We start from the raw sequence: 18,456 nt of genomic DNA, 5'->3' as shown, positions 1-18,456 counted from the left end.
GGTGGAAAGAAAACTACAAAAAAAAAACTACAGTGTGGAGCAAACTGCACCCATCTGCTGCGGCAAATGACGGACGGTCATGCGGCGTACCTTTCTTTTAATGCGACGGATTGCGCCCCGGTAGACGGTGACTGCGTTCATAGCCCTGACTCCGTGGCCTGGAGCCCACACAATGTCCTCGTTGTCGCCACGCACTGGGCTTTGTATCTGCACATCAAAAGCATTATTGCCTCCGAGGTCGTTCTTCGACCTAGGTACCAGCCCCGTGATGATGCATCTGGCCCGATGTGCATCACTGGAGCGAAATGGGCACTAGATTTGGTACCGGAAGAGGCGTACCCCGCAACGTGTCGATTGTGCGTACGAACCACACGTGATACTTTTATATATCGCGTTATCCGCTTTGGCACGGGAAGGCTTCGTACGAGTCATGGGATGTGTTTTATTCCCAAGGCGGCTTTTCAGGAAAGCGTCGACGACGCCACTGGGGCGGATAAAAAAGGACGTAAAAGGGTGCGGCCATCTCTTGGGAATGTTGTTAATCTTGACGCCGCAGCTGCTGAATATGACAGCAATGATCGAATCCAACTGTTAGCCGGGGCTGGGTGGTGTGTGATTAGCTATGAGTGGTTTCCGTTGGATCTTCTAGTAGTGGTGACGCTAGGTGGTGTTTATCTCCTCAATTTAGCTGGTGACACCTCCGATGAGACAGCCTTGCAGTTGCGACTATTTCCACCACCTGTATTTCGTTTTACGGGTAGTCCTGTGGCAAGTCTATTGCCATCGTGTGCAACACGTGTTATTGGGTGTGGTGGTAAAGATAATCGTCTGGTTGTGGCATGCCCATTTTGGCTTCGCGTCTTTACTGTTTCCACTGCTCATGTGCAGCTGACGCATTACGTTGAGGTTCCTCCACTCTGCGGCATTCCCACTGCCCTCTGCTCCATGATGACCGATGAGACGAATTCCACGTTGCGTGTCTTCGTCTCTGCCCCGATGTGTGTTCTTGAAGGGAGCCTCGTGGTGGATGCATTGGACGATGTCTACGGCAGGGGAGAGGCAATGCAGGTCAACTGGACCACATTGGGATCATGGACGGCCGAGAGCGATTTGGGTGATGAAATTACTGTTCGTCGCTTTCTCGCTATCCCGCTTACTTCCTTCGCACCACTTGAAGCGAGGACCGCCACAGACTTGCAGAGGACGGGTGTGACTGCGATGGATGGATCTAGAACACCGTACCTTGTATTGGCTGTATCTCAGCGGCGTCTGATGGGCTTTGTGGGAAGGCAATGCGTGGAACTTATTCGCTGCATGCGGATGGACGGTAGTGTGTACCCACGTGACGTCGCGCTGGAGTTATCAGGAGTGGCCATTCACCCCTCTTGCAACATGGCGGTTTTGGGAATTCGGGTTGGCATGCGGCGGTATCCGCCGTTTCAGCTGATGCCTGTTTCCGTCAACACGGAGGGTGGGTTTTTGTTGCGGCTTCTGCAGCTTCAGGAGGGGTTTGGCTTTCTCTCCAATGCCAAGCTCAACGCGGCATCAACGTCAGCGGTGGCACCAGCAACCACTAAGGCATCGCTTGACAATGTGCTTCATGCTCTGTGGAGCCGGCAACAGTCCACATCGTACTTTATGTGGGAGGAGTTGCTGCCAAGCAATAGCGTTGGTGCTGCGACTGCACAATTGTGGCAGCGGGAGTCCCGGAGTGTGTCAGAGGCTTCGATGATGAAGGAGGAAGAAGTTAAGGACGAACAGAACGGCACCAACGTAGCCGCCTCCTTCTTCTCCTCCTATTGCCGGGTGGTGGGCGCACTGCGGTGGGGATACCTGGAGCAGCGCCAGAAGTACGGCCTGGAGTTGTTTCTGCGTTTCCCAGAGGCAAATGCAGCATGGCGGCAGACATTACTTTGCATCTGGCGTCGATGTCCAGGGGACACAGCGCTAATGGAGCTTGTCTTGGCAAACGCTGTGCGATGCATGGCGGAGGAGGTGCATTATGCCGGGCTCGTCAGGCAAGAATGGTCTACGTTACCGTTGGAAACAGAACTGCCCTTGCACTTACCGTTTTTGGCGGCGGTTCAATTCGGAAGGTTGTATCAGCAGCAATGTGTCAAGGGCGAGGCGTGGGTTTACAATGGGGCATTTGCGGCGCAGCTTGGAAGGTTTATAGATGTTGTAGAGGCTCAACAACGACAGCAGCAGCAAAAAAAACAAAAAGGGAAGCGGAGATGTCCGCCCCGACGACGTTGTCCCCTCCTCGCTTTCCCTGCTCCGTCTGTGGGAAGGAGGAACAAACACTTTTAACTATGTCTCTTTCTTCTAATCTGCGGGTGGAGCAAAGCACTAAGGGAAAATCACACGACTGTGCGACTGGGTTTCACCTTACAGTGTTTTCCGGCAGCACATTTACCCCGCTTTCTTTTGTGAAGCAGGATGAGGTGCTAGGTCGCTGCCTTGCATGTGGTTTGTACGATTACGTCACTGGGCCACTCTGCTGTGTGTGTGAGGGCCTGATGATGTGATTCGGGCATTGTATCGCAGTAGATGGTGAGCGGATGGTGGTGATGGCAACCCCCGGGTACCCTGTGCGCATGTGTGAGTATCCGTGCCAAAGGGAGGGAGCGTTTGCGTGGGGGTGGGGTGGGGATGAAGAGGAGAGGCAAGCGAACAGCAACTACTAGCACGCAAAAGAGGGACAATTCCTGTAGCTGCGTCTCGTACGTTTATTCGCGCAATCTATAAATCGTGTATTTTCATTTTCCTTCACTTTATGCTGGCATGCACCCACACGTACATGGCGTGATAAAAAGAAATGTTGAGGGGGAGGGAAGGGCGCCGCAGAATTATTTTTATTTATTTATTGTGTTTTCCCCATCTTCTACACTCAATCACGCATTCACTCTTTTTCTTCTCTTACACCCCACCCATCACTGGGCCAGTTTGGAAAGGTGGCAAGGTGAAGGTATGCTCTTTAAGCCTCGAGGCGTGACGAGCAATGACCCAAAATACGCTGGAAACTCTCGTATCATGACGATACCCTACCTTCTTGCGTACAGAGACACCTGGAAGGAGCGCTTGTCGGAAGATTTTTCTCTGGGGCGCATCCTGTTGGCTGCGCGAGCCTCAAAGAGGAAGCCAGCGGAACCGGAGAAGCTTGTGATGACCAGCAATGGATTCAAAGTCAAGAGCCGGGACGCGATTGACCAGTCAGAGCGCGGTGTACGCTTGGTGCAGTGCACGCTTAATAAACTCACGGAGTCTAACTTTGCTGTGCTTTCCAACTCCATCCTTGTCCCTGAAATTATTCTTAATGCGAGCGTGGTGGCCGACGTGGTGCGGCTCATCTACGACAAGGCTCTTGTTGAGCCTGTCTTTGCTGGTTTATATGCACGTCTGTGCCACTTGATTGTGCGCTACGAGTATGACTACCGCAACGCACAGGGTGGCGAGGCCGACGCACAAAAGAGTGAGGTTCGTGTGGCGATTGTGGAGAAGTGCCAACAAATGTTTGATGGGGCCACCAAGGCGGTGCGGGAAACTGCGTCAGAGGATGAGGCTGAGAAGTTGCGTAAACGCAACGTTAACAATATCAAATTTGCTGGTGAACTCTTCCTGAAATCGCTTATTACGCAAAAGATTATAGATCTGATCTTGCGTGAGAAGGTTTACAAGGACATGCCCACCGACATGGATCTTGAAGTTGTCATCAACTTGCTGGAGGTTGTAGGGAAAATGTATGAAGAGAAGCACCCCGCGGCACAGCCCGAATTGTGGAAGTTGCTGGGAGGCCTACAGGAGGAACGAAGATTTTCAAATCGAATTCGTTTTTTGCTACAAAACCTCATCGATCGGCGCAACGGTGGGTGGAAACCACGTGAGCCGGAGCAGGTTATAGTAGAGGACCCACAACCGCAGCAGCAGCAGCAGCAACAACAACAACAACAACAACAACAACAACGGTATCACCCCCATCAGCAACAGTACCATAATAATAATAATAATAACCATCACCACCACCACCAGCAGCAGCAGCAGCAGCAGCAAATTCGTAACAGAGATCAGCTTCCGCCGCCTGTGGGAAAGCGAGCAACAAGCCACCAGGACGTCCCCAATTCATATGGTGTGGGGACGCGACGTGCGACGAGTCACTCTGATCTGTCTGGGTTTGGTGGTTACATCATGCCACCACCACCACCTCCACTCCTGCCGCCACCACAACTGCAATCCGCACCTGGGGAGGAGCAACTGTCGGTGGAGGAGAAGAAGGTACTTGCGCTCGCACGACCACCTGAGGCACTCACGGATGAAGTGAGTCGGACCATACTTCGTATTGCTCGTGATGCTGTGGAGGATGGATTGCCCAATCGAGACTGGATAACGAATGATCTCTCACGTGTGTTGGGTCCCAACGAAACTGTTAACCAGTGTTTGGCGACAAGTATCTATGTGATTCTACTTCGGGCTCTAATGGACACAAAAGAGAATGAGCGGGCGCTGTTCTTGACCGCACTCGAAAAAGCTAGGTGGGGGCGCAGCGTTCTGTGTCGCGGATTTTCAATGTGTCTTACCAAAATTATTGCAGAAAGAGATGTGGCGGATTGCCCGCGCATTTTTTCCCGCTTCGTAGATGTTGTTGGACGCGTCACGGAGATGAATTTTTTGAATATAACAAAAGACATTATGGCACGTACGGCGAAAAACCTTGACGTCATGCAAGTCGTCTGTGATGAGACAGAGGATTGGGAAGAGGAATTCATTAATGTTTGGGACAGCCTTCTGTTGGCGCGGCCAACGTCGACGAAGGTGTCAGTAGCCGAGAGCATGGAAGCGTTGTGTTCAGTGCGGTTAGGGTCCTTTTTGCGCGGCATTCTTCCCGACTTTGTGGCCTCGATGGTGCAGGCGGGTTTTTTTACGGAGGACGACTTAAGGCAATGGCGGCAGGAGAACGAGTCGAGTACAAAGTACCGCGTCCTCACAGAGGAACTTGCTCAGCTTTATCCCTGACACAGCTGGGAATAAACGAAGGCGGCGACAACATACAGAAAGACGACAGGGGGGGAGCGCCGGTGGGCAATTGGATGGATTGAGTGACTTTTTCCACTTAGGACTGCTTTGTCCCACCTATTATTTATTTATTTTTTGTGTTCACTGCTACTTCGTTATTATTTCTAGCAATCTCATTAAAGTTTAGGCTTGTAGAGCGAATGTGCGGCCAGATGGGCTCAGTGGATCATATCGTGTCGTGGTGAACATCCTCTACCTTTGTTATTTTTAAAGGTTTGTCATTCATTACTTGTTTTGTGCTTTCAGAGATGACACGTTGGGAGGCAGCGGGAGTGCAGTTTTTTTTTTTTTTTGTGTGTCACTCCACCCTAACCACCCCCCTTCTACTAATAACTTTTACGCGAGGAAGGGTCTGGCGGTTGCGGTGACCCAAAGCCCGCCACCTCGTCACGCCGCAACAAGTATGTTAATCATGGCATGTGCCTTGCGAATTTGTTTCTTTATTGGTGTGTATGAGTGTGTTGGATCAACCTTCCCGTGTGCGTGAGATGTTGGGCACATAGAACCAAGCAGTACTCTTCCGTGGTTGGGCATCCTTACACTATGTAGGAATAGGGGAAAAGGCGTCGCGTAGGCGCATATTCTGTTTCTTGCTGCTTTGTGTTCGTATGTGTGTGTGTGAGTGTGTGTGTCTGCGCGTGGTGCCATTCTTGTGTTGTCGATAGCTGGTACTGTTTGCGCCCATCTGCGTAGGGTGGATGGATGCGTGTTGATTTGCTGGCATGGCATGGAGATGTCAACTAGACTGTGGGAGCCAAACAAAAAAAAAAAACGTGAAATGGGACAGCAATCACAGCAAAAGAAACCATGAACGCATGAGACTTTGCGGGGGGAGGCAAATAGGCTTCTTGTTGTTTGGTTGCATGCACGCATGCAGTTGTGTATACAATACACATCTACGTGGCGACATGACTCAGGTAAACGAAATACACATATGGGTGTGGGGGTGGAGGAGAAGGAGATACAAAGATTAAAATAATAATAATAATAATAAGTGCAGGAAAACGGAAAGGGACTGAGGAGGGTAATAAACTGATGCAGGGCCAGGGAATGAGGCAAACAAAGGAGCTTCTAATAATAATGAAGAGAAAAGGGCGTATTCGCTTCGTCGGTAGGTGTTTCATTTAAGGGCAGAAAAGGAGCGATAAACCAGAAATAAATTGAGGAAAAACGAAACGAAGGACTCCAAAAAGGATCAGACACACACAGATCTATGCTTATATACATGGTGGGAAAGGTGATGAAAACAAAAGAAAAAAAAAAGTCGCCCAAAGAAAGGCGCGTAAAGGTGTCTTTTGTGTGTGTGTGTGTGTGTTTTGTTTTGTTTTGTTTTGCATCTCGGCGAAGTGCCCAAAGAGAAGCACAAAAGAGTAAGGGAGAAGAAGGTTGTCATGTTTTTGTTGAAGCATGCAAGCGGAAGCCACAGCGAGGGAGCGGGGGGAGGCATATTGCTTGAGAGCTTTGCATTGGCGCTTACGACAACTCTGACCACAATGACGTCAAACTGTTGTATTCAACCACATGCTTGCTTGTTGCCGAGGCGCACCAGATCTCTCGCTCCCTCCTTGCGTTTCTGTGTGTGTGGGGGCGTGTGCGCGAGGAAGCGGGTGAGAGGGAGGAAGAAGACTGTTGCTTGTACGCAGAGCAATCGGCACCCGCATAGAGGCCACCACGATGAAACACAAATGAGAGAGACTTCCGACATAAAACGAGGGACAGAGAGGCGGGCGATGCTTTGAGGGGCAATACATATATAAATATTAGAAGAGAGTAAACTGAAATGGAGTGCAACCACTCCTTCCTCCCTCCTCTTAACCCTGAATAGAAGAAGCGAGGTGTTACTTTGTTTTAGGGTTTCTGCTCGTATTTTTACTGCATGATTTACTCTCCCCTCCTCCCCCCACCCCACCCCACCCCCTCCTTTTTTTTCTTTTAGTACTCTCTCTCTGTGTGTGTGTGTGTGTGTGTGTGTTTGATTGTTGTTTTTTTTCTTTTCCCACTGCGCTGCAGCCGCTTCTGTTGAGCGCGCTGAATTTCTTTTGTTTTTACCTTTTGTTCCGCTCTATTGCTTCCCCCTCCATCTCCCTTTTAATGCAGTAGGCGACGACGACTCGGTGCTCCCCGCCTCTCTTGGCTGCTTCACTGCCCCCATTCACTGTCTCAAACATACCCCGTGTCTAGCCTTCACTGCCTTACTGCCTCAATCTCCCTCCCTCACCTCCTCTTTGTTTCTCTCTGTGGTCATGCCCTTAAAAAGGAAAAACGTAACACACACACACACACGTACGCGGACCCACGCAAGGAAGAATTACGGAAGTGTCACTTACAGTGGCGTTTGCCGTGCGGTAGAAGAACTTCTATTTAACAACTGCAAGGCAACACTCACACACAATATTAGGTAGGCACGCATGCTGCGGTTATCGTTCGCCTACCGCAAGTCCCGGCACCACAATGTGCTGCGGCGTGGGCGACCCCACATGCAAAAGTACCGCGAGCTCAACCGGTGGCAGCGGCAGGCACAAGGCATACGCAAGTGGGATCAGAGCCAGTCACATAGACCGTTGCCGTATGTTGAGCGCTTTAACCCTGAAGGTGTCGGAGTGACGCGCGGTACGTCCGCCTTCGCATGGCAGTGGTGGCATACGCAGCAGCCATGGTTGCCGAACGTTGCACCGGCCAACTACATGGGAAAGAGAACGTCAAACACGTCTGGGGAAACGGCGGAGACGACGAAGTCGCCTGCGTGGGATGAGGAGTTTACAACAGTCGTTTTAAGTATGACGGATTCGGAGATTCGCGACTATCTTGTTAGTAAACTCACAGACGTCATCTTTGCCGAGACACAGCGTGACGGGTATGAACTGCGACGGCTGGACTTTGAAGGAAACCCGCTCACCGCACTCCCAGAGCGACGCATTATCGAGAGTTTTGTACTTGAGGAGGAGACGCTGCGAGAACGTGTTATTTATCAAGTGGTAGAGGGCGTATTTCGTCTAAGTCCAACGTCTACCGACAGGCGCGAACTTCGTAGCGTGGAAGCAATTATTGACTACGTCCTCACGCATGTGTCCGCCGCACGACCGGATTACGGGCGGCATGTAACACCGGCCGCCTTGGCGGTGATGCAGCAGTGTTCACTACAGCCAGAGCTTGGCTTCGTGCACGCCCTACCAGTGGACGCACGTGACACACTGCTGCAGGAATGGGAACGCATGTTTCATTTAGACTGGCAGTTTGGTAAGGCCGTATATGAGCCACGCAATCATGAGGATACGCGCGGCAATCTCACGTGGCTGCGGGAGGAGCGGCACAACGCCGAGCGTGTGGAGTTTATGAAGGAGGTGCTCAGTGGCGAGGCGAAGAGGCGGCACATGGAGCGCATCGCCGAAGCCGCCCGCGTGGACCCTCCCAAGGCGATGCATTGATGTCACCCGGCAGATTACAGGGAAAGGCGAGGGTGAAGGAGAAAATTGAGGGAATTAATGGACGCGAGATGATGCGGGGCCGGAAAGGGAGCTCTGTGGAAGGGAAGGAAGGCGGTGGGGGGTGCTGTGTTGTTTTGTTGCCCTTGTTGTTTGCAGAGAGGGCGGCAGAGTGCGGTGGTGTGGTGACGAGCGATGAACGCAGCACGGTGCGTGAATGAAGCGGGAACAGAAAAAGATGTGTGGGTGGGCGCTATACTCTTTTGCCTTCGGATTGTTTTTTTCTTGCGTTTGAATTATTATTATTATTCCGCCGAAATCTGACTCCTTTTTTTTTCCCCCCTCTTGCGCCCGCATGCACGGTGAGGAGAGGAGGTGCGAGGAAGCAGGAACAGGAAGTAAGTGGCGTCCTCATGTCGATGCATGCGGAGGATATGGGGCACGATGGCGTGAGCCACAGCCGAAGGGAGGGCGCTGTGAAAGAGGTCAATGTGGATTTGGAGCAGTTGCAGCTTATTCAGCTTTGCTTCGGCGAACACGAGTTTGGCGTGGCGCTAGACAACGACGTGACTGACGACACCCAGAAAAAGCAACAGGATGGAGCCGAGTCTGACGCGGCGTCGCAGCAAAACAACGACCACCAGCAAGGTGGCCTCGGCGTCGCGTTTGATTTTGACCCCATTCTGTTCGTCCAGGAGAAGTTGGATCACGGCGTGCCCCTTCGTAGTTTGTGTCGGGATCTCGAGACGTACGCAAAGTTTCTGGACAGCAGCATCCTGCGACATGTGAACATGGAGGTCCACGACGCCTTTGTGAAGGTCTCTGGGCATCTCGTTGGGATGCAGGATGAACTGCGTTGTGTGCAGCAGCCCGTGCTCACCGCCGTGAAGAAAGTGGAGGGAGCGTTAGAGAAACTCGCGAAACTGGAGGAAAACGTGAATAGTCAAATACGAGACGCAACCGAAGTGGAACTGAGTCGTATTTTTGACGTGAGTTTTCTTAAGATTCTATTGATCTTTGATTTGCTTTCTGAGCGAGTCAAGGCACTTCCCTCTTGTACGCACTCCACGGAGAGTGACATCAAGCAGCAGCAGCAGCAGGCGAAACACAGTGGCAGCTCCTCATTGGCAACTGTGGCGGTAGCGGCGGGCAGCCCACATGTGTGTGAGGCCCTTCGTGATATTGCTGTTACGGTGCAGCAGTGGAAGGCGCTTTTTCAGACCCTGCCGCGGCTCCCACAACGTACAAAAGAATACGAGGAGGCGTCAGAGGTCCTTCGCGAGGGCACGCAGTTAGTACGTGGGGTGTTTTCAAACGTGTATCTTGCACTTCATGAGGCCTATCTGCAGGCCTCACGAGAAGAGTTGAAGCCGGCGTTGCGTGAAGTCATGGAAACGTACCGTATATCTGGGGAAGTGCGGGAATTCTGTCGGATGTATCGTGAGCGTGTTCTGCGACCACTGCTTGAATCTGTGCTCTCATGGCGGGCTGCCACACAAGCCCGCCATAGTCTGGAGGATACAATCAGTCTTCTAACAAGTCTACGGGAGCAACTGGAGACGAAAGTCCTGTGTTTCCTACCACTGATTTGGGAATCTTTTGAAGGCATTGTGCTGCCGATTCCCATGATTGTCTGGCCAACTGTGTGCGAGGCAGTCGTGAAGAAGATGGTCTCGTTGTATGACATTAGCGTGGCAGACGCCTTTCAGAAGCGTTACGTCGCAGCGCATGAACTGCTTGCTCTTATGGTGGCCAACTGCAGATCTGCAGAGGAGCTGTGGGCGCTGATGCGGTCGCCTGATGTTGCACTTTGGAGGCACAAGTGGAACACGGACGTGTACGGCACAATACGGGTCAATGAGTTATCGAAGAAAATTGAGGAGGCGATTAAAGCGTTTTGTGCAACGCCATTGGAGACATTGGCTCAACAACCGCAGAAGCAACCAGGCAAGCACCATGTGGGGGATGCTGGATTTTGCCTCGAGCTTTTTACAAAACTAAGGGAAGCATTGGATTGGTTTTTTTCGGCTGATATTTACATTTACATCTTGACCCCGAAGTTCATTCGTGAGGCGGCCGTTGCAACACGTCGAGTGGTGCAAAATCTGCTGGAGCACGTGGAGGCTGCTCAAGGTGCAGGTTCGATGCAGGACTGGCTGCATGTTGTCATGGCTGCTGGCACTGATTTTGAAAAGCTCGCAGCGTACATTGAAGGACCTTTTCGTACGCGATTAGAAGAGGTGAGTCAACACTCATTTCCCGTCACATCGCCTCTCCTGGAGCTTCTCACACAAGATACTTGTCGTAGTGCTGTTGCCTGTCTTCACCGTGTGGTGCAGAGCCGCCTGACGGAGGAATGTCTTGTTGGCCTTCAGAATGTTCGTTCGGTGAGGTCGGCGTACTCACACATGCGCAAGCCATTCCCTACGACACCGTCGTGGTATGTTCCTAGCGTAGTAGAGCCACTGCAGCGCTTTGATGCATCTGTGCGCACGTTATTGCCTTCAGCGGCCCGCCATGGTATGATGGTGGAATTGGTGAATGAGGTGGCGAACCGCTTTCGTGCGCTTGCGAAGGAAACACTTATAACGGCGAAGAAGACGGAAGAAAGTTGGGAAAAGTTGCGGCGTCGTAAAGAAACAACAAGCGGTGGGCGTGGGCCTGAGGTTGAGGCTGTTTTGGGAAATGGTCATCCTTCTTCTTCTGCTGCTGCTACTAGTGTGAGACCTACGCAGGAAACCGCGTCGGACCGTGACAAGATGACGCTCCAGTTGTACCTCGACGCCAAGGCCTTTGTGCAGGAGGTGAAGACGACGCTGGGACTCGGGGCGGAGGCTGAAAAGCTCGCTGCCGTTGGGCCACTCTTTAAGCTGCTGCGCCGGGCCAACTGGATTATGGGCGAAGACATACCCGAGCCACCTGATATCGATGAGGCGGAGGCCTGAGCGGTGCGGGGAATTGATGCCGACATGAGGAACACGATGGACAATAGATGAGTTATGTCCTTTGTTTGTTTGTTCCCGCTTTTTTTTGTTTTGCTCTTGTTTTTTTTTTTTTTCGTCTTTCTTGTGTGTACGTGACCAATGATGCCAGCGCCAGAAGAAAAGGAAAAATGGAAATGAAAACCGCGAGGGAGTAGGAAGAAAAAGAAGAAAAGAGAGGAGAGGCCGTCGGTGGTGGAAGGGTGAGTGTGTGCTCCAAGGAAGGAGTGGGAGATGTGTTTGGTTTTCACACAGCCTGCCCACTGCTGTTTTTGCTTTACTTATGCTGATCTACTTTGCCGTTTCTTGTCTTTTGCCTCTGTCGTCTCTTTTCATCTCCATCTCTCTCTCTATGTCTCCCTGCGCTTGCTTGTTTTTGCCCTGTTCGATATAAGCAGGGGAGAGGAGAAAGGCGATTTAATGCATGATGTACTGAGTGCTAGGCTCGCCGTACACATTGCTGCTACACCAGCACGTGGCGCACCTGCGATTGCGTCGTCAACCTTTCAAGGTTTACTGTAGAGCATTGGCTACGACTCTGTTCTACGCCTTGCTGTTTCGAGCCCTCAACGCCTTCTTCACAGTCACGCCTGATGGCAGGTCCCAGCTGCAGCTGTGGCATCTGATAGATGCCGTTGAGCGTTTTGGCAGGCAAGAACAGGGAACGCCGTTTCTTGTAAAGAAACTTACACATCCGAATATTCACTTGGCGCCCATGGACAGTTGTTGTGTATGCGTCGTGGTGGCTAGCAAAGACGGGGGTGATGTACCGTTGGGGTCGACAGTGAAAACATTGACGTTGTGGAGGGGTATCTTCGCTATTTTCTTCTTCTTGGTCTCGGTCTGCCGGGTGCGATAGCGCGGCAGTTTCGGAAGGCGATGCAGAGACTGACATCAGTCACGGGAGTGTAGAAGGGGACGGCACCGTATATGCAAGAACATTTTCAGCGTCTCTGTGGTGCGCTTGACGACCACTTCCAGCAGCATCCAGACATGCTATTTGTTCTTGGAATGTCACACCCCAGCTTGGCGGATGTTTACATGGGGGCAGCTTTTTCCGCCAACTTTTTAATGGATGGTCCACCTGCATCCTTCGTAGTACAGAAGTTCCCACACCTGAACCGTTACCTGGAGCGTGTGACAGGGTGGCGTGGTGGCGTCTTTGTCGGGGAGGAAAACACGGAAAATACGAAGGAGTGGGTGAGCCAAACATATGACGCCTATGCGGACGTCGTCCCAGAGTCAATGTCGGCCCTGCTTCAGCTCATTGAAGAGGTGATGCCCTTCATGCTCTCGCAGTGTGCAGCGTTTCATGCCTTCATAGCGGAGGGGGGGGGGGTGCGGCAGCTTAAAAGGGAGTCACTTGAAGAGCCGTGGCAAGGGTGCAGCGGCTACCTTGTCCCACAAATTACCGAAATTAAATCTCTTATGATTATTGACGACGGCGTTTACACCGTGTGCGCTCGGGCGCAGGATCTCGAAGTGGCACTGTTAGCTGCCCGTGAGGTGGTGGATGATGATGATTTTAACGGTAACGAATTGGACCTGGGCGGAGCCACGGGAACGCGTCTGGAGAAGACGACCTCTACAGGTGACGCCTCACAACATGACGCAATGCAGCCACCAGTGGACGCGGCAGCAAATGTGGGGTTGCGTCGTCACACACGTCTTTAGATGCCAGCGCAGCGGCAGAGGGTGACGTTGATGACCCGTTAGCAGAGGATGCAGACTTTCACCGTGTCTTCACTGCATCCAACCATCGCCAGCGTGGCGGCCCTATGCAACTGCGACGAGGTACGAATGCCTTGGGCCGTATCACTGTGGATTCTCGCCTCCAGGCAATTTGAACCATGTTGTGCAAGATGCATCACCCACACTACACACTCTCTAGCGTATTTCATGGTCACAAGATGTTTGTCGGCGTTATACCCGAATACGAGGTGGCTCGGAGGCGGAAGGAAGTGAAAGATGGCGTCACGTAGTAGTGGGTTTCTCTCCCATTTTATCTGTGTATTTGTATGTGTGCGGAATTCATTATTGTGTGTACATTCCTTTTTATGATTATTAATTTTTTAATAGCTGTTTTTTTTTTTTCTTGTGGCATGCATTTGTATCTCTCCTGATCCCCCCCCACCACCCACTTATACACACAAGCACACACTGGGGCGTTCAGATGTTAGTACTTTGAATCTTTCTTCCCCCTTCCTTTCCTCGTTTAAAGTCCAAACAACAGCATCATAGCACTCGTGTTTGGACGCCGTTTAGTGTCGGGTGCAAGTGCAAGAAGTCGGCGGAGCGTGGGGTGGAGCGAGGAAAGGGGGAGGGGCTCTGTCCAACAGCAACATCCCCCGAGTGACGTCGCCTCGTTACTTCTCTTTTTTATTTTCGTTGCATGGGGGACACTGGGGGGATATCAGCCAGGCGTTGCTAAGCGGAAAAGATGTTCGTGAGCAGCCAGGTGCGGCTGCTCAATAAGCAGACGCAGAAGTATATGACGAAGCTTCGATATCGCTTTCGTCGGCCAAATGTCCTGCCATTACGTCAAACAGCAGAGCAGCGGCGGAACACGATTCTTGAGGTTCTTCGAAAACGTCGCATCAGCTCTGGGGATCACTCACCGTATCGGTATGTAGAGCAGCGCTTGTACTCAAAGTCATCGAGGCTCGATCGTGAAGGGGTAAACCTCAACAAAACATATGCGTTGCAGGGTCTTGGTGACATGGAGCCATTACGAAATAGCGCCAACTTTGGTCTGTCGGAGAAGGACGCGTTGAGGTATGAGAGCTGGGGGGAACGAGCCAAGTACACCGCACCACCAGTCCCTTTTACACCCCTTGCGGCACGAAAGCTTGCGGGCGGCGCACTCTGGCCCTCGGCGCCTGAGCCCACAGGAATGATGAGTAGGGAGGTACGCTATCTACGGCATGAGTCTAATATGTCGCCAAGTGCACGTGCGTTCTGTGAGAGGGTGGCGTATCATTTGCGCCGTTCATTGAAGGCGTGTCCCGCACACATTGGGGAGCGCATAGATTTTGCCCAACTTATCATTCAGGAGGTGCTGGGATCCCGCCGCTCGAAGGAGATTTATATTGTGTGGTCGACGGTGGATCCGGGGGCGCGGTTTGAGCTGGAGCCGCTGCTTCACCAACTAAATCATTGGGTACAACGACTGGTCATTCAACGTGTGAAGAGTCGTCCACACATTCCTCGGGTGTCTTGGATCTATGACGGTGGTCGGCTGGAGCGTGAGATGCCGCGGGAATTACTGAATGAAATGAAAAGCTTTGTTGGGGAAGCCTCCACAACTCTGGAGTCCCGTTTGAAGTACCTTAAGGAGCTTGACACGATGAACCAGCGTATGAAAAACATTCCATGGTTTATGCCATATCTATGGAACAAGGAGGAGAAGGCAACACGGCGCAAGACAATGGAGGCGGATTTGGCTGAAGTGGAACAGCGTCAGCGGCAGGAAAGCACAGTCCAGCGGAGTTCACCACCACAGACGAGCCCACCACCGCAGTTTGTCCGTTAGTTTCTTCTGTGTCGGCACCGAGTGCCCCGTATGGTTGTTTTTTGTTGTCTTTGGTACATCTGTCTACCTCTGTGTGTGTTTCTTTTTCTATTTCCGTGAATACAGCTACGTGCACTGTTGTTGTTGTTCTCTTCTACCCATGTTTGTCTGATTTGGGTCTCTGCGAGATTGTCTTTTGTTGTTGTTGTTTTATGTGGGTTCCCTTTTCTTACTCTTTGGCACTGTGGTTTTTCCACTCTGAACACATGGGGCGTGACAGGTGTGAGCGCTGAGTGGCGTTTCACGCGTAGAGGAAGACACCCCAAATGCATGGCTATGACACGCGCCAAAACGCCAGCAACCAGGCAGGACCCATTGCATCGCCGCGCTGCAACACGGAGCTTTGCACCGTGGCGAGTCGATCATGCCACTGATGTGGGTAATCAAAAATCCGGTGTGGATGCATCTTGCGAGTCGCTTCTTGGTGACTTCTGCTCCGGACCGCAAAGGATCGGGCGAGCTCCGAGGCAGCCCGCCACTGCACTGCTTCGTTGCCCGCTTCACCAACGACGGGCGTTGCGCCCGGCAGTTGTTATGGCTGACGATAACAGTTCCACGTCTGCTTCTGCCGTTGTGAATCGATTATGCAAACTACGTGAACTTGGTGTGTTTGCTTCCAACCGGAATACGATGGCGGAAATGGATTTGGCATTGTTTTTAGAAGAGGTCGTTATTCCTGCGAAGCACACAGTGCGCCTCCACGATGTAGAAGGTAGAACGCTAGTTGTTCAGGGCGCCACCGCCGTGGAGACGCGTCCGATCCACCTTTATGCTGATCTCTCTGCCGCACATTACGGTGACCGTTTTTACATTACGCCTTTGCTCGATCGCCCGACTATTTTCAGCAGCTCACACTCATGGAACGCGGAGAACAGTTCTGGTGTTAGTACTGCCGTGCCTCAGTGGAAACACTACACGGTGGCAGTGGCGCTCTATATTGCGCTGGCAGAAGCTGGGTACTGCGATCAGGCATTGCCATTCCTGTCCGTGCAATGGATCAACTGGCAAAAATTACTGCGTCACCAGATGTATCTGAGACTTGAACTGTTGACGAATAGCGTCACACGTGAGCTGTTGCGGCTCCACCACAAACCCTCCCATCATCAAGATGGGGATGACAAAGGGGGAGAACGAAAAATTCCAGTCGCCTTACAACTCCCACTCACAAGGAAGGGCGTACTGCGCCGCCCGCACACGGATAAAGAGAAATTACCATCCTTGTATACGCAACCATTCACAGATGTGGAGGTGTTTGAGCTGTTTTACCTGCAGCTTGTATTCCGTGCTTTGTATGACATACGGTTTCCTGGTATGACCGCTGAGGAGGAGGGGCGCACGCTACGCTCCGATCTTATTGGGGTTCAAACAGGTGGGGTGCGACCGTTAGCCTTTGAGCACCCAACTTTGCTTGATCGCTGGCTTCTCTTTCCGCCACGATCACAGGTGCTTCACTTTGTGTCACTTGAAGAAGCCGTTATCCCTCACTATGCATCGTCGCAAAGAAATCTGGAAACAGCGCACCAGAGGCTTTTTGGGGCCACAGAAATGTTGCCATGTCAAGGCCAGTTGGGACGAGATGTGGTTATAAACTGGGCGATGCAACGCGTTATTTGCAGTCCACAAGATGCATTTCTTGCCTTGGAGGAGTTATTTAACCTCTTTGAGGATCCCTACGGTGTGGAGCGAGCAACAGTGTGGCAGGCCCCTGTACTGCCACGAACATATCGATGTGGAATGGCTTCACTTAGGCGGTTGCATAGGAATAGTAGCGATTTATCCCTTTTTTTTTCGTCGCTACATTCTTCCGACCTCGTTGTGGAAAATCACTCTATCTCCTCAGCTGTGCAAGAGCCAACAAGTTGCGTAGAAATCAGTGAAGATCGCATTGTGCAACGTTGGAGGCAGTATATTCAGGTAGGTTCAATTGCGTTGTTTGACGGTAACACGGACGCGATTGAGATTGTAAGGTTCCTTGGAATGGGTGGTAGTAGCTTAGTGTACGAGGGAAGGTTTGGTCCAAATCGCCTTCCTGTGGCAGTGAAATGTCTTATTGTTCCATCTCACATGGACCATGAGACGTATGTAAAGGAATCCCTGACGAATGTGGCGTTTTTTGTACTTTTTAATCAAATGGAGAGCTGTGGGATTCTGTACGGCACGCGTATATATGAGTTTGTGGTGAGTAGCACACCTCCCAACGGGATGCCAGCGAAAGACGTAATTGTCTGTAGCCGTGGGGCAGATGCGGACTCTGGCACAAAACTTTGTTACGTCGTGACGCGGCTAATGGACGGTGTCGTTGGTAGGTTTCTGACGGAAGAAGACGATGAGTATGACCCCTGCTACGATGCACTTGTGAACGCTCCCCTGCGTGATGGGGAGATCTTTCAATTTTTGTACACACAACTTGCTGTGCGGGCGTTGTTTGACTATACCATTTTAGACCTGATGTTGCACGGTCAGCTTCGCGGCGATAATCTTGGCTACGCGCTCGTCTCCCGTGGTGAAGGTGCCACTCCCCTTTGTCCATCGTACGATGGCATCGTAATTGTGTTTCAAACCAGCAAAGACACTTCCCCACGATATTTACGCTTTCCTGTAGACGTTTCGAATCCAGGAAAAAATGGGCCACTGCGCTTCATCTGCTTTATTGACCTTGGCCAGGGGAAGCAGCCACAGGCGGCGGAACTAACACGGCGTGGTCTCATTGGTGAAACAATTGTGGAATCCTGCGTCGTGGACGATGGACTCGGTCGCTACTGGCCGTTGGACCGCATTTACAGTAAATACATCGAGACAAGTGGTACGTTGGCCCGCAGCGCAGTGGAGTGGGGATCCGGTCTTTGCGTTGATTCTCCGCAAGCTGCAGAGGACGCACTGGAGGGGCTTTTTGAGCTTTACGAGCCCACCTATGGCGTGTCCGCGCCGACATCTGAGGAACTCGTCAGACACGCCGTCTTTGTATGGACGCCTTCCACTGTTGCAGAGCTGCGTCGTTACTACGTCTACCGCGACAAAAACGACAGGTGATGGGGATGAATCGGGTGGAGGAGCGAACAAGTGAGTCTGTGAATGAAGTAAAGAGTGGCGGGGTGTTTTTTTTTTCTTGTTGCTGTTTTTATATTTGTGTCAGATGAGTTGCAGGGATATTTGGACTGATGTTGTGGCCGCAGCAGCAGCTGCTGCTGCACTTTGCTGTTGTTTCCCCTTTTTTTTTGTCTTTTTTTTATTATTTTTATTTTTTTTTAAAGCACACTGTAACATGTACAGAGAGAAAAGGAGTCTCTATCTCACTCCCTCTTTTTTTGCCAATGTATATTTATGAATGTGTGCGTATGTCCTTCCAAGTGGTGGCCTCGCACGTAAGCGCTCTGTATATATATATATATATATATATATATATATGACACTA

General features: G+C 51.5%; 8 protein-coding genes across 8 annotated transcripts, besides 9 other annotated features; 7 read left to right on the top strand and 1 right to left on the bottom strand.

Annotated features, from left to right (window-relative positions):
- Positions 1-66: 66 nt before the first annotated feature.
- Positions 67-2,310, top strand: TraAM80_02645 (uncharacterized protein; the record flags this gene model as incomplete). Its single annotated transcript, XM_029379644.1, has 1 exon — positions 67-2,310. The coding sequence occupies one exon, from the start codon at positions 67-69 to the stop codon at positions 2,308-2,310; it is 2,244 nt and encodes a 747-aa protein (XP_029240500.1).
- Positions 2,311-2,970: 660 nt separating this feature from the next.
- Positions 2,971-5,010, top strand: TraAM80_02644 (putative eukaryotic initiation factor 4a; the record flags this gene model as incomplete). The annotated part of the gene is made up of 1 exon (XM_029379643.1): positions 2,971-5,010. The coding sequence occupies one exon, from the start codon at positions 2,971-2,973 to the stop codon at positions 5,008-5,010; it is 2,040 nt and encodes a 679-aa protein (XP_029240499.1).
- A 659-nt stretch (positions 5,011-5,669) lies between these two features.
- Positions 5,670-5,714: a microsatellite.
- A 327-nt stretch (positions 5,715-6,041) lies between these two features.
- Positions 6,042-6,064: a microsatellite.
- A 294-nt stretch (positions 6,065-6,358) lies between these two features.
- Positions 6,359-6,402: a microsatellite.
- Positions 6,403-6,958: 556 nt separating this feature from the next.
- Positions 6,959-6,991: a sequence feature (G-rich).
- A 26-nt stretch (positions 6,992-7,017) lies between these two features.
- Positions 7,018-7,042: a microsatellite.
- A 436-nt stretch (positions 7,043-7,478) lies between these two features.
- TraAM80_02643 (uncharacterized protein) lies at positions 7,479-8,495 on the top strand (the record flags this gene model as incomplete). Its single annotated transcript, XM_029379642.1, has 1 exon — positions 7,479-8,495. The coding sequence occupies one exon, from the start codon at positions 7,479-7,481 to the stop codon at positions 8,493-8,495; it is 1,017 nt and encodes a 338-aa protein (XP_029240498.1).
- Positions 8,496-8,905: 410 nt separating this feature from the next.
- On the top strand, positions 8,906-11,437 carry TraAM80_02642 (putative conserved oligomeric golgi complex subunit; the record flags this gene model as incomplete). The annotated part of the gene is made up of 1 exon (XM_029379641.1): positions 8,906-11,437. The coding sequence occupies one exon, from the start codon at positions 8,906-8,908 to the stop codon at positions 11,435-11,437; it is 2,532 nt and encodes an 843-aa protein (XP_029240497.1).
- A 79-nt stretch (positions 11,438-11,516) lies between these two features.
- Positions 11,517-11,550: a sequence feature (A-rich).
- Positions 11,551-11,790: 240 nt separating this feature from the next.
- Positions 11,791-11,835: a sequence feature (GA-rich).
- A 101-nt stretch (positions 11,836-11,936) lies between these two features.
- On the bottom strand, positions 11,937-12,368 carry TraAM80_02641 (uncharacterized protein; the record flags this gene model as incomplete). Its single annotated transcript, XM_029379640.1, has 1 exon — positions 11,937-12,368. The coding sequence occupies one exon, from the start codon at positions 12,366-12,368 to the stop codon at positions 11,937-11,939; it is 432 nt and encodes a 143-aa protein (XP_029240496.1).
- Positions 12,369-12,403: 35 nt separating this feature from the next.
- Positions 12,404-13,147, top strand: TraAM80_02640 (uncharacterized protein; the record flags this gene model as incomplete). Its single annotated transcript, XM_029379639.1, has 1 exon — positions 12,404-13,147. The coding sequence occupies one exon, from the start codon at positions 12,404-12,406 to the stop codon at positions 13,145-13,147; it is 744 nt and encodes a 247-aa protein (XP_029240495.1).
- A 766-nt stretch (positions 13,148-13,913) lies between these two features.
- TraAM80_02639 (uncharacterized protein) lies at positions 13,914-15,005 on the top strand (the record flags this gene model as incomplete). Its single annotated transcript, XM_029379638.1, has 1 exon — positions 13,914-15,005. One exon carries the CDS (start codon positions 13,914-13,916, stop codon positions 15,003-15,005), a length of 1,092 nt encoding a protein of 363 aa, XP_029240494.1.
- A 309-nt stretch (positions 15,006-15,314) lies between these two features.
- TraAM80_02638 (transferase) lies at positions 15,315-18,074 on the top strand (the record flags this gene model as incomplete). Its single annotated transcript, XM_029379637.1, has 1 exon — positions 15,315-18,074. One exon carries the CDS (start codon positions 15,315-15,317, stop codon positions 18,072-18,074), a length of 2,760 nt encoding a protein of 919 aa, XP_029240493.1.
- A 178-nt stretch (positions 18,075-18,252) lies between these two features.
- Positions 18,253-18,291: a microsatellite.
- Positions 18,292-18,418: 127 nt separating this feature from the next.
- Positions 18,419-18,449: a microsatellite.
- Positions 18,450-18,456: the final 7 nt, after the last annotated feature.

This window comes from Trypanosoma rangeli (genome assembly GCF_003719475.1).
Source record: "Trypanosoma rangeli strain AM80 chromosome Unknown Tra_15.4_contig_00062, whole genome shotgun sequence".
NCBI lineage: Eukaryota > Euglenozoa > Kinetoplastea > Trypanosomatida > Trypanosomatidae > Trypanosoma > Trypanosoma rangeli.
The sequence above is the reverse complement of the archived record's forward strand: the minus strand, read 5'-3'. Positions and strand labels throughout refer to the sequence as shown.